The sequence below is a fragment of the Pantherophis guttatus genome, chromosome 1 (genome assembly GCF_059756535.1).
Source record: "Pantherophis guttatus breed Tessera chromosome 1, ASM5975653v1, whole genome shotgun sequence".
Lineage (NCBI taxonomy): Eukaryota > Metazoa > Chordata > Lepidosauria > Squamata > Colubridae > Pantherophis > Pantherophis guttatus.
Genome location: NC_142063.1, coordinates 77112078 through 77125790, shown reverse-complemented (window position 1 = coordinate 77125790; position 13713 = coordinate 77112078). Strand labels below are relative to the sequence as shown.

The following is a 13713-nucleotide window of genomic DNA, read 5'->3' as shown; positions in this document are numbered from 1 at the left end:
AAGGGCAGAATGAAGGAGGGATGACAAAAGACAGCTTTCTCTGACAGTTCCTCTCTCTTCAGTGACCTTATGCAGCTCTCTGCAGAGAGAAGTAAAGGCTCTCTAATAGCTATAATAATTATTAGCATTTACTGCATGCACACACACTCACACAACCCTCATTCCCATCCCCAAAATATTTGACTATGTAACAGGAGTAACCAAACTGTTTTGAAATAAGAAAAAAAAAGAGCTCAATATATTCTGCTTCAAATTCAGAACAAGTCTCTCAACTCGGGAAAGATTATTCTGACCATCCTGGAAATATTTGGAACTTTGAAAGAGTTCTGATTCAAATTTGAAATAGTCATTTTGAGTTGGAAATGGGACTGATTTAAGCTCAAAACAGAATGATAGAAACAATCTGTTTTGAACTTTGGGCACAAAATGTTTTGAATTTAAAATCTTTCCCTCCCTCCCTCCCTCTCTTTCTCTCTCTGTGTGTAGGAAATTGCTCAAGCCAGAGAACTCTAAACGTCCCTAACATAGGATCAGACAGTCATTTTTTCACCCTTTGGAGCTATAATTCTCTTTGGGAAATCCTTTCTGAGCTTATATAAGAATCATATATCTATTAAAAAGGCTTTCTCAGAGTATTGTCTTGCCATAACTTTTCAGACTTTATACCTACAACTTAACCCTGTGGAAGATTTTCCTCTGCTTGATATATCTTGCATTCTCTGATTCTTGGACAAAAGTCAAAGTAGGTGAATATAGTTTCTCAAATATATATTAACCATAACCATTTGTTTCCTTTGCTCTTATCATCATGCACTTGCTCCTTACATTCAGCCAAAATCCACTTTCCTATAAACTTTAAGTTCTAACCTCCCTTGGTTGAACAATATAGTCTTCTACAGTCATGTGGAAAAAAAAATTCTATGAGTTCTATGGTTTTGTGCATCAGGACATAGTAAAAATCATCTGGTCCTTGGCAGTTCTTAAAAGTAGGTAAATACAACCTCAGATGAACAACAACATATAACATATTACACCATGCCATCATTTATTTTACAACAAGAAAGTCAAAATGGAGAAGCCATGTGTGAAAAAGTAAGTACACCCTAAGAATGGTTCTACAATAGCTTGTAGAACCATTCTTAGCAGCAATAAAACTTGAAGTCATTATTTTCTTTATCAGTCTGTCAAATCGTTGTGAAGGAATTTTGGCCCACTCTTCTTTGCAACATTATTCAAAGAAGATGTACTTACTTTTTCACATGACTGTATGAGACAGCCAAGCATGCATTTCACGAGGGCTATTATCATTCCTCTATTCTCCAAATTAACCTTAATTATTTTATCTTTTCCTATATTGCTCTTGTCTTATGTAATGCTGAGTTACCTTTATGCTATCCTCCGAACCTGTTTAGTTTTCTTAAAATATACTTTCCAGAATAGTTTATACTGTACATCCAAATAAAGAACTGTCTCAATTGCATAACAGCTGCTGTATGGATTTCTACTCTTTTGAGGAAAGTATTTCCAGGCTGATAACAACATTAAACTTTTTCTCTCTTAATGCAGCAGTGAACACCTCAAACCCATAGGAACCTGTTCACATATTCCATTTGTAGTCCTAGAATACCGAGACCATGCTACCTAAGTGAATGGCAAAAATGACTGAAATGGAGCAGTGCACATTCAACTTAAAATAAGAATGAAAACAAGACCAGAAATCCTTTAAAGAATGAAATGTTCACAGTCCTGCCCTTAAACTCCAAAGTGCTGAAAACAGACTAAACTGTTACTGCTGAACTTTGGAAGCAAAATAAACACATTTCTGTGGAACTGTTTTTGGGTTTAAAATAGGACAATAAGGATGTGTTGAGAGCAAAATGCTTCTTGGAAGTCAAATGTTGTTATTTCCAGCCTTAATGCCTCACCCTGGCTTTCTAGAATCATGCAAAAATAATAATAATAATAACAACAACAACAACAATAACAATAATAATAAAAAGTTAAACCTACTGAATCTAGCCAAGAAAATATTGTCCATCCTTGTTTTAAAGAAACTTCTTAGGTCAACCTACAAACATACTTGTTTCATAAGCCAGTATAGGACAGAATCTGACAGAGCAGATTCATATAGGAGAGACCAACCGTCTTGTGTGATATCAGCCTTTTAAAAAAGTTTAAATATCGTCAAAATGCGGTTGGATTTAATCAAGCTCTTCTTTGAGGTCTTGTGACATTTCAGTTGAGGCTGGTGAAGTCTGGTAAAATTTGGTGATCTTGCAGAATTTTTCCATTTCTTTTTTTAAAAAACTCTAAAATTGTTTAAAATTAAAGCAACTAGGCTGTTCTGGGCAAGGCTTTATTGTAGCCTTTGGCCTGGAAAGTGTAGCATATCCCTGTACTAGAGTTTAATAGAATGTATTTTCTGTTCTGAAACAATGAAAAGCTTATTGTGGTGCTTCCTAGCATTAAACTCCTTGTTCCTTCAGGTTTACCTCTGTCATGGAAGAGGATACACCTCATTATATGGTACAGTGTGTCTCATACACAGTGCTAGTATGACTTGACTGTGATGTGCTTCTTTTCTCAGAATTGGAAAATGGTATGTGGACACTCCAGCACAAGCTATGTTCCATCATGGTGAAGCAGGAGCAGAACATGGTGCCAGAAATACCTGAAACTCAGCTGCCAACTCATGCAATTCCCATGATGAATCTTAACCCACTGCAAAGGTCGCCAGTCCCCAAAGAGGTGAGTTCATTGCACTAAGAATAGCTGGCATGATCTGAGCATCAGGACCTGAGAATGTGGCATTTTTAAAACGATTTCTTCATCTTTCATTCTAAATAGAAAGGCGGAAAATAAAAATAAGAAAAACGTGCCTAATTATTCTTTGTTTTAATCACTGCTGATTTGAAATAACCACATTTAAAAAAGTGACATAGTAGAGTGAAAAGTGGGCAATTGAAGGATAATTGGGTAGAGTGCTTTTGATCCTGATTCAGAAATGGCAGACTTTATGGGAACTCTACTTACCTTTATTAGGGATGCTAGTCCAAACAGTGGACAGGATTGTTAATGATCAGCATAAGTGGAAAAATACACCCAAAATAGAAACTGTAAAGTCAATTTCCTGCAGAAATTCCTAGAGATTAATTAGCCCATTTGTTTCTAGTTTAGAATTGTTTTGCCTACAAATAATGCAGCCCTCCTTGATGAACCCTACATCTGAGATACAATTCAAATTTTCTTTCTTCTAAAATAGAATAATTTTAATAATTATAAGGTGGCCAGTTTCTCAGAAGAGGCAACTTCTAATGTTCTAGTATAACCTGTTGCAATTAAACATTTGATCAATTTCCATTACCATCAGGCAGCATGGGGACATTAGGAGTTATTGTTCAATACATGTGGATGACTGAACTAACTTTTTCATTCTTTGCTAATGATTTTGCAAAGGAAGAGATATTTTTCTGTTGAAATGCATCTCTTTATTTTTGTTATTTTGTAAAAATACAAATATTTCTGATGGTGACATTTCAAAGATGCTTTTCTGTCCTTATATTTTCAATTCAAGTTTTACAACACAAATCAAGAACATAAGCAGTAAAAAAAAAAGAAAGAAAAGAGAAAAGAAAAAATATGGAATGAATTGTAAAGAAAAAATAGGAAGAAACTTCCCATTTCCTTTTCAGCAACTATAAGTAGTTACAAACTTATCTCTTAATCAGCTATTTTTTTAAAAAAAATCTTACTTTTTTCTATATCCATTTTCCCTAGTCATCAAAACCACAAATTGTAAGTGCATTTTTCTATTCCATGCATAAAGTCTACAAATTGTTTCTAGTTGAACATAAATGTCATTTTTTTTCTCTGATCAAAGCAGTTAATTTAGCCTTCTCTGCAAGTTCTATCATCTTCATCAACATTCCTCTGTTGTGAGCTTTTCCACTTTTAAGCATATAATAATCTCGCTGCAGTTGTCATATATAAAAACAAAGCTCCATGACTTTTTTCTAGTTGCTTGTCCATTAATATATAATATATATATATATATATTTGTCTATGTAAGTTTTATATATATATATATATATGTATGTATGTATGTATGTATGTATGTAAGTATGTATATGTATATCTATATCTATATATCTAAATATCTATATATCTATATATCTATATATCTATATATATGTATGTGTGTGTTTTTCTTTTAGCCAGGTTTTTCCTACGTAACCAAGATTTTTCTACAGCCTTTGCTCAGTGGAGTCACATCCACTCGATTCTGGGCTTTTTTCTTCTGGCAGCCAGCAGGCCCTATGCTGCCCTATGCTGCCTAGTGAGAGACTTATATAGATCTATTTCTGGCTCGTTAGCCATCATCAGTAAGCCACACCCACATCTCATGTATCCTCCCTGTAAAGGTACAATATCTATTTTCTTTCGTAGGTTTTATGTGTGTTTTTCTTTTAGCCAGGTTTTTCCTACGTAACCAAGATTTTTCTACAGCCCTAGCTCAGTGGAGTCACATGAAAAACCTGGCTAAAAGAAAAACACACATAAAACCTACGAAAGAAAATAGATATTGTACCTTTACAGGGAGGATACATGAGATGTAGGTGTGGCTTACTGATGATGGCTAACGAGCCAGAAATAGATCTATATAAGTCTCTCACTAGGCAGCATAGGGCCTGCTGGCTGCCAGAAGAAAAAAACCCAGAATCGAGTGGATGTGACTCCACTGAGCTAGGGCTGTAGAAAAATCTTGGTTATGTAGGAAAAACCTGGCTAAAAGAAAAACACACATAAAACCTATGAAATTGTGTGTGTGTGTGTGTGTGTGTGTGTGTGTGTGTGTGTGTGTGTGCGCGCAAAAAATTAAAATCTTTTAGGTGTTTTCCCACATCATGTTAAATAAGTTAGTTAAAATGTTTAAAATTCTGGTTAAAATCCTAGCTTAAAATCTTCCAAAAATCCTTACAGAGCACTCTGCAAGGTCCTTTAAAACCTTAGCTAAAATCCTACCAGTATCTTAAAAGTTTTTCTTTCTAGCAACGTTTCGACAGGCTCACAACCCTGTCATCTTCAGGCTCTTGTTGAGTTTAGAAGCTAGCTAAGGTTTTAAAGGACCTTGCAGAGTGCTCTGTAAGGATTTTTGTACAATTGGCACAGGTGGCTAATCTATTGATCTCCCTTTGATCCAGGAAAATAAGAGCCAGGCAAAAATCTCCCATTGGCCTTTCAAAAGCTGCAGTGGCTCTTTGCATTTCAGAGAACTTCAGGCTGCCATTCCCCACAAGAAGCAATCCTTGATATTTCAAATATGCTTTTTAAAGAGCATAATTCCAGGATAGTGTTCAAGAAGCTGAAGTGGAGATGTCAAAGTTTAAACAAATCAAGTTTTGTTTTAGACACATTGGATTGGTCTTCTTATACATCTTCCTATAAGGCGTTTCATCTGTTGGTCTGCTAAAGGTACACCAACTTACTGTATAGACTGTAAAAACATAGCAGCCTTGTCAATGCAAAATCCTTTATAGCTCCCAATCAACATTTAGAAATGTATAGTCCAGCACAGCTAGGAAATACCAATTTTGGGAAAGGGGCAGGATATATTGCAAGATGAGAAATCAGATCGCCTGGGCCAGATTCAGTTTATGATGTCTTTTCAACCATTCTTTCCCAGTTTCCCCCCCCCCCCTTTTTTTTTTGTTGCTTTTCCCTCTTCCCTCAATTTCACAATGGTGGTCAGAGGTATACTGAGTTCTTCTAACAGGCATGGTACAACATTTGTTTGTTTGTTTGCTTGCTTGCTTGCTTGCTTGCTTGCTTGCTTGCTTGCTTGCTTGCTTGCTTGCCGCCCATCTCATAGTTCTAGATTACTCTGAGCGTCTTACAATGGGGATTTACAACATCTCCCCCTTTTACTCACCATCCTTACTGAGACAACTAATGGAACAATAAACGTGTGTAGAATGTCAACAAGAGGCATCTGAGAACTTCTGACCTGGAGTGCCAAATACCCTTCCTTGTTACTTGCTTCCAAATCACACAACATGTTTCCTTGTAACTTCAATTTAAATGGCATAAATTAGAGTGGGGTGTTTCAAGGTATGACCTGAAGGATATGGTAGTAATTTCCTCCCACTGTAATTTCATTGCCAATGAGTTAATTTTAAATGGTTTGCCTGATCAGATGTGGGCCTAGAGGCTATAGAAAATGAACTATGTGTCAATTCGATAAAATCATTAATTGTGTACTTTGAAAGGATCACATATATATTTTACAGCCTTCTTTTTTCTCCTGTGAAGTAAGAGAACTCCATTCATTTGGACTCAATTGTAGGTTATCTTCCTTTCACTTACTGTAGATAAAAGTAGGAGGGAAAAACAAGGACACCATTCAAATCAAACTTGTACACAAAACTTCCTCTGTTGCTTTAACTTTGAACTCCCTGGATTTCCAAATGTAGATCTATGTGGTGTGTGTTTGAAAACCATATTCACTTCCTTTGCCAGGCTATGTTTACAGTCTGAGACAGCGTGAAATATATCTGTTTAATGAAAAAAAAAAATCTCTGGCATTTGGTGGGAAAAGAAAGCTGGTAAGAGAAGATCACATTGGTACAGCTGGGAATTAATGACTCTTCATATTAACTCTTCATCTCTTTTGATCAGAAACAGCTGTTAAATAGCTCTGCAGAAAATCCAGTGGACAGTAGAGGATATTCTGTATCACCAAAGTTTGTGCAGAACCGTCCTATGCATATTACAACAGATCGAAGATCTGAATCTGAATATGTTTTTTTAGAGACAGGAAGGAGATAATAGCAAAAATGACTGTCAATCATGGAAATACTATCTGTGCAATGCACTTCTTTATCACATGTGTATGATGTTCACTTTTCTTTACCAAGTGCTCTCATTTTTTATTATATTGTCTTTGGAAACAAGCAAGCAATTTTGGACGCCCATATGGAATCAGCCTTGAATATGCAAGTTAATAAAAAAGGATGACTAGGGGAAAAAGTTAGAATAATAGTGGCTGCAATCACTAGGCATGTTGGTATTCACCAGTTTTTAATCTCTGCTGGTTCAGCCATAATTAAGTTGTAGCTTTTACACCGTAGCATATATGCATGTACCTGCAAACTGCCATGACTCAATAGTAGAAAACAAGCTCTGGATAGACAGTGTACAAAGGCTACCCTGTTTACAAAGCTACCAATGTCTGGAGAAATGGCAAATGCTTAAGGAGAAGAAACAGAAGCAGACAAGGTTCCATTGTCAAAGTACAAATGGATACTTTGCTGAGTTCCTTCAGTGATGTATTGTTTATACTTACAGGTTATACTTACTCACTGTGGAAATACATTTCAAGCAATGGCACAGAATTCAATGCCTCTTGATACACCAGAATATTTTGGTGCATTGTATTACCAATTTAGTAATAAATTGGTAATACAACTTATCTTTCTCTTCTGACTGGAGGCCAGTTGGTGCAAAGACCAGATTATAGCAAAGCACATACTATAATATACAGATGAATAGTAAAAAAATAATGTGTAAGTGATCTCTAGAAGGATGATGGTCTCACCATCCTTGTATGGAGCCCTATTATCTCAGAATAAACCTGAGAGATATATGTAGCCTGACCCCAGAAGCAAATGATAAGATACAGCACAATTTTATTTGTTTGTTTGTTTGTTTATATTTGTATTTCACTGTCCATCTCCCTCAAGGGACAATGTTTTGAGTCCTTGCAAATGGTGTGAGCTCATTGGAAAATCCATGATTCTTCAAAGGAAGATATTTAGAAAATCAACTTAATACTTTTCTCAATTGTTTTACAGGCACCTATAGAAATGACTACCCAACCTGTAATCAAAGCTGAACCTAGAGAAGTGAACCAATTTTTAAATGTGCCAACAGGTGAGAAAATTGGATAACTCAATGAGCTTTCAATGCTCTCCAACCTCATATCTGTTATTATTTTATAGACCATCTTGCCTTTATGCTATTAGGGCAAACTTCCAGAAAAAAATAATAATGATAATATAACCACATCCTGCTATAATACCTTTAATACAGGGATGAAATCTAAAATTTGTTACTACCGGTTCTGTAGGTGTGGCTGGGTTGACGTGGCCAACTTTTTTTTTTTTTTACTTTTAAAAGCATTTTTTCTACAACCTTAAGAGATTGCAGAAAAAAATGCTTTTAGAAGCCTCTGACGATCAGGCAAATCAGCTGGGATCGCCAGAGGCTTTTAAAGGCATTTTTTTTTCTACAACCTCTTCGGCCGAAGAAGTTGTAGAAAAAAATGCTTTTAAAAGCGTCTGACGATCCCAGCTGAGCCGCGCGATCATCAGAGGCTTTTTTTTTTTACTTTTAAAAGCATTTTTTCAGCCGAAGAGGTTGTAGAAAAAATGCTTTTAAAAGTAAAAAAAACAGCCTCTGATGATTGCGCAGCTCAGCTGGGCATGGGGGGGGCACAGGAATTTTTGCTATCGGTTCTCTGAACCACTCGCCACCATCACTACTGGATCGGGCGATCCGGTCCAAACCGGGAACATTTCACCCCTGCTTTAACAACATCAAACAGGTCCTTAGGAAGGACTGGATTGGTGGGGAAAAAATGCCAAATTCAATCTAAACATCTGGCTGACTGTGGAATACCATAGTGGATAAAAATGCCAAAGCCAGCAAAAAACATTTGGCTGACTGTATTACCAACCATAAAAATAATGTATTAAATTTGCATGCTGCCCAACTCTCAACAGCTCTGGGTGACTTACAACAGTCAAACAACATAAAATTACAATAAAACCAATCAAAGCTTAAAAATGATTAAAATCAATCTTTGGGAGAGAGTTGGGCAACATGCAAATTTAATGCATTATTTTAATCAAATATTGATTTTGATGAAATTGATCAATAGATCAATAATAAAAGATGGCAACTGTGGCAAACCAGATGATATGACATGAAGTCTTGCTCTCCCTAGTCAAAAGCCTGAGTGAAGAATCAGATCTTCATAGCTCTTCTGAAAAAGAGGAAAGTGGGGGCCATGACGGCCATCCATATCTCAGGGGAAACCTAATTCCAGAGGGCAGGAACCACTACTGAGAAGAAGCATTTCTGGGGTGCCAATAGATGACTCTGTTTGATCAAAGGAACCCACAGTGAACCAACCCTGCAGAATCAAACTGGCTGAGCAGATACTATGGGAGAAAGACCACGCAGGGCTTTAGAGGTAGCAACCAGCACCAACATCTATCTCTTTGAAAAAGACTATAACTAGGGTGTGATGGGCATTGTGAGTATGTGGCATTGTGAATATTTACTTCTAATCTTCTTTTATGTAGTATTTCCCTGTATTTCTAGAAAATAAAATGCAGTTCAATACAACAGCATCTATCAAAATTTAAAAACTTATCCATTAGGCATTAGTGTAATTAAATTAGAATTTCTAATTTAAATAGGAGGATGTATCTGCCCTGTCATTTTAAATAGTTAATTGAGAGAATGCAAGAACAATTCTTAAGAGAATTGACTTTCATAGCAATTTGATTGGGGCAATTTCCATTTTCTGGATATAATTTTAAAGTGCAAACTATGTATTTTAATCATATTCTTTCCCTTCAGCAATGTTATGTCTGGCCTAAGTCTGTGAAATGCAAACCTTGAGGATCAGCAGTGTTGGAAAGCTTCTTTCTCCTCTTCCTCTTCCTTCTTCCTTCTTCTCCTCTTTTACTGCTTTGGGTATCGAGGGACACAAAGTTCTGGCTCTTGCTCTTCTGGCAGCCTTAACCATTGTTAATTGATGTTGTTGTAGAGTGTCTTTGATGGTGTGTCTCCATCTTCTTCTAGATCTGCCTCATGCTCTTTGACCTTCTCCTTTTGTATATGCTTTGTATGATATGGAAACATGGCTCAAAATTGTCAAATTGCCAGGCTTTCTGGAGTGAGAATTAGTAGATTGTTGTTATTTTTTTAAATAAGTCAGCATTTCCTGCAATTTTTAAAGGTTAGAGTTTTCCTTGGATCCATCAGAAGTCCCCATCTCTTTAGAAGGCAAAGGGCTGGGGAAATCTGTAGTAATTAAATGAGAATCTTCCTATCACTACAATAGCTGAGCACCTTACAAAAACCATAATCACTTTGTTAAGTTTTAAGACAAAGATTTAAATGAAATCAGTAAAAGCTTGCCCAGTTTCAGTAGTCTTATTTGAAATCCAGCCCACATTTCTCTGGCTTTTTTGGATTAGATATTGGCTGCATGTCATTGGAAGGATAACAGCAAACGTTGCCAGTTTTTAATGTGGCTGGTAAAAAGATCTTAGCTTTATTTCCAGAAAGATAACAATATCAAGAATTCTGCTTGGCAACCACTAACACTGCACAGAGGGATCTGTTTAGCCAAATGAACACATTTATTTATTTACTCTAAAAATGTAATGTCCTTCTTGAGTACTGGAAATTCATATTCAAATAAGCAAACAATAATTTACAGAAAATATTAGGCTCTCTCAAACGTTTGGCTCACAATGTATCCCAATAGAACATAGGCTTTTTTATATATAATGTAAGCATTAGCAAGAGCACCATCTTCTATCAGCAGGAAATTTAGAAGATTCGTGGGAGAGCCAGCAGTTAACAAATCCACGTTTTGGCAAATGTTGTAGTAGAACTTGTTCCAAAAGACTTGTGAGGCAACTCCCACGACTGGAATCTAGCAACTGAAGGATGTAACTTATTCAGAACAGAATAGATGCAACAGTGGAAATGTTTTGGCTGTACACCTTCAAGAAAGTGCACAAGATAGCTCTGTGGAGACAACGTGGTTATGTAGATGACAGAAAAGGAGGAGGACAGGGACATACAAGATTGCCATCAATATCTATCACATACTATTGGACCTAGAATAAGGTGTGTTGATCATGCTTTCCTGAAAGAAATTTCTTTTTTCACATTTCTGTACTGCCCATCTCTCTCAAAGTTTCTACTTGTCCTGGCGTATTAGTTAGGCAGTTGAAGTAGGCCCTTTTTTACATAAAACCAAAACAAGAAAATAAAGCCCATTGGTAAGTAAGGATGGTGAGATGTTAACAAATAATGAGGAGAAGGTGGATCTCCTGATTTATTTCTGTCATTTCCCAAAAAGAATATTGCCTCTCACAAATGAAGGCTCAGATTGCAGTTCACACTAGTTGGAACTGGTTAGATTTCTAACCTTCTTTCACCAAATATCTTTTTTCTGCTGTTATCCATGATCCAGCCTTCTGTCTGTTGTTAACCCATTTTCTATATTTTTCTGACTTAGATGACTTGGTGCAGATGCCACCAACACCTCCCAGCAGCCATGGCAGTGACAGTGATGGATCTCAGAGCCCAAGATCCCTGCCTCCCTCCAGCCCAGCCCGCCCCACTGCTCGGTCTTCTACAGCAATCTCTTCTTCTCCACTCCTCACAGCACCACATGTAAGAAGAGAGTTAGGCTTAACTGCCATGCCAGGTTGCCCCATTATCCAGCAATCATTTTAGGAGGGCAGGAATTGAAACTGTTGCTCTATATTCACCCTCACCGAGTTCAACTACAACCTCTGGATGCATTTTTCTGCTCTGCATTCAAAGTATGGTTTTCTTGTTACCACAATTGCTACTATCCAGATTGTCTGTTATGCTTTGCTTTTTCCAAGGCGGACACTACACATTGGCTTCACATAATCAATACTGACCCTTTAACTGATTCCAAATTCTGTTATTTATCCATAGTTCTGGAATAGTCTAAAAAGGATTACCATTTTTCTTTTCCTCAGCTATCTAATAGTTCAGTTGGCTGTGTTTTTCTAACTGTGGTGGACATTCTTTTTCCAAACAATTGAGCTGGTGCACCAGTTCCATTAGTAAAAAAAACACCCAATGGAAAAGCCAGTAGCTGAGGAAAAGAAAAGGAGTATTTTTAAAAAAGGTTTCCATGGTGTTTTGAGCCAGCAATAGTCTACTTGTTAAGCATAGTAGCTCCAGAATATATATGAGAAATGCATGACGAAGGGAGATTTTTTTTTATTCTAAACTTGGTTTTTGGATGAATGGATGGATGCTTTACAATAGAACGTATGAATTTATTTTATAGACACACATAAACATAGCAGTGTCCACTGGGGGTTCAAGTCAGCAAGTTGACAGTTCTTATGATGCAAGCCCCAGCTTTGTTGTGATATCCCATCCACTACTTCGCTATTTTGGTCCCATCCCCACCCCCCCAGATTCCTATAAACACATGTCTGTAAAGGTACCAATATTCAGTATGACACATCCATAGGAAGAAAAGCGATTGACAATCACCTTAGTGGAACAGAAAGTTAGGAGGACAGAAGAGCCAGAGAATTATCCAATAGGGGGACATGGTAGTCTGTACTCCAGATAGAATACTTGATAAGACTAAGAATAACTTCTCTGCTTGCTCAAAGCATAAGATTCACAATGGATTGTAGAATTTAGAAGAAGGGTAAAAGGTGAAAACATTTCAAATATTCGCACACTGGAAGAACCATAATTTGCTACTAATTAAGAGTATTTCAGAAATGAGAAAGATAAAAATAGTGCCATCATGAGGCATTTATCAGGCTGTGGTATGCTTCAAAGCAAAGCTTCTTCAGAAATTTAGAATCAATTGTCATCAAAATGCTAATTAGCTTTGTCTTTTTCCAACTCAACTTAGGGAATCCATGGAGTTTCTGGATGGGTACTTGAGATCTGTAATATAGGGGGGGAAAGGCACTTGAGCCTAATTCGGATTAAATGAAGGAATGAGGAAACACTAAACAAGATACCCTCTTCTGCAGTTCCAATCTTAGTTTTTTACTCATCCATCTCCATGCCAGCTTTTCTCCCTCCCAGTTTTCCCATTTCTGCTGTTTTCCATCTGTCCCTCCAGACAGTAACTTTGGTGCTGGTTCACTGCAGAATAAGGCTAAAGTTACATCTATTTCCTTCATGTCTACAGGAGGGAAGAGGAGGATGAGGGATAGGATGGAACCCTACAAATTTGCAGTCCCAGAGGCTGGGCAATATCTCTGGGTTAAAGAACCCTGGCCCAGGAGACCCACCTAATCTCTCTTTGAAAACTATAGTATTGCTTAAAATGTTATGATGTTAATGCTATATTATTTTAGAAATTCTTTAAATATTGTTGTATTTGAACATACAAGAATTTACTTCCCCCTTCCCTTTTTTTCTCATTCCTTGATAGCCCTTGTGCTCATGCTTACAGTGTAGGACTTTGACAATGCATTATTTTGCACAAAAAAATTGGGGTAAGATTATAATGTATATCTTGGTTTGCTCTTGCTCTTGTTCCAGAAACTACAAGGGACTTCGGGGCCCCTGCTCCTAACTGAGGAGGAAAAGCGCACCCTGATTGCTGAGGGCTATCCCATCCCAACCAAGCTTCCTTTGACTAAAGCAGAAGAGAAAGCCCTGAAGAGAGTAAGGCGGAAGATCAAAAACAAGGTCTGTTATTCCAACTGTATAAGCAGGGCCGGATTTAGATGAAAAGAGGCCCTAGGCTATTCCACTTATGAGGCCCTTTGGCCCACAGGTTCTGTGGGCGTGGCTTAGTTGGGGGTGTGGCTTGGCAATCATGTGACTGGGTGGGCGTTGCTAGCTGGTCACATGACTGTGTAGGCGTGGGTAGCTCATCATGTGACC

The 13713-nt window shown here is 37.2% G+C and overlaps 1 protein-coding gene and 1 long non-coding RNA gene across 2 annotated transcripts in view; one reads left to right on the top strand and one right to left on the bottom strand.

Annotated features, from left to right (window-relative positions):
* The window catches only part of CREB3L1 (cAMP responsive element binding protein 3 like 1), a 105453-nt gene that overhangs the window by 59993 nt on the left and 31747 nt on the right, over window positions 1-13713 (top strand). The window contains exons 3-6 of the mRNA XM_034417445.3: window positions 2588-2748; window positions 7851-7929; window positions 11324-11481; window positions 13366-13515. Of these exons, the coding sequence (XP_034273336.1) occupies window positions 2588-2748; window positions 7851-7929; window positions 11324-11481; window positions 13366-13515 (548 nt within the window). The remainder of the gene's footprint in view (window positions 1-2587; window positions 2749-7850; window positions 7930-11323; window positions 11482-13365; window positions 13516-13713) is intronic.
* The window catches only part of LOC117665512 (uncharacterized), a 29534-nt gene continuing 26131 nt past the window's right edge, over window positions 10311-13713 (bottom strand). The window contains exon 4 of the long non-coding RNA XR_004591381.2: window positions 10311-10827. This is a non-coding gene — a long non-coding RNA (uncharacterized LOC117665512). The remainder of the gene's footprint in view (window positions 10828-13713) is intronic.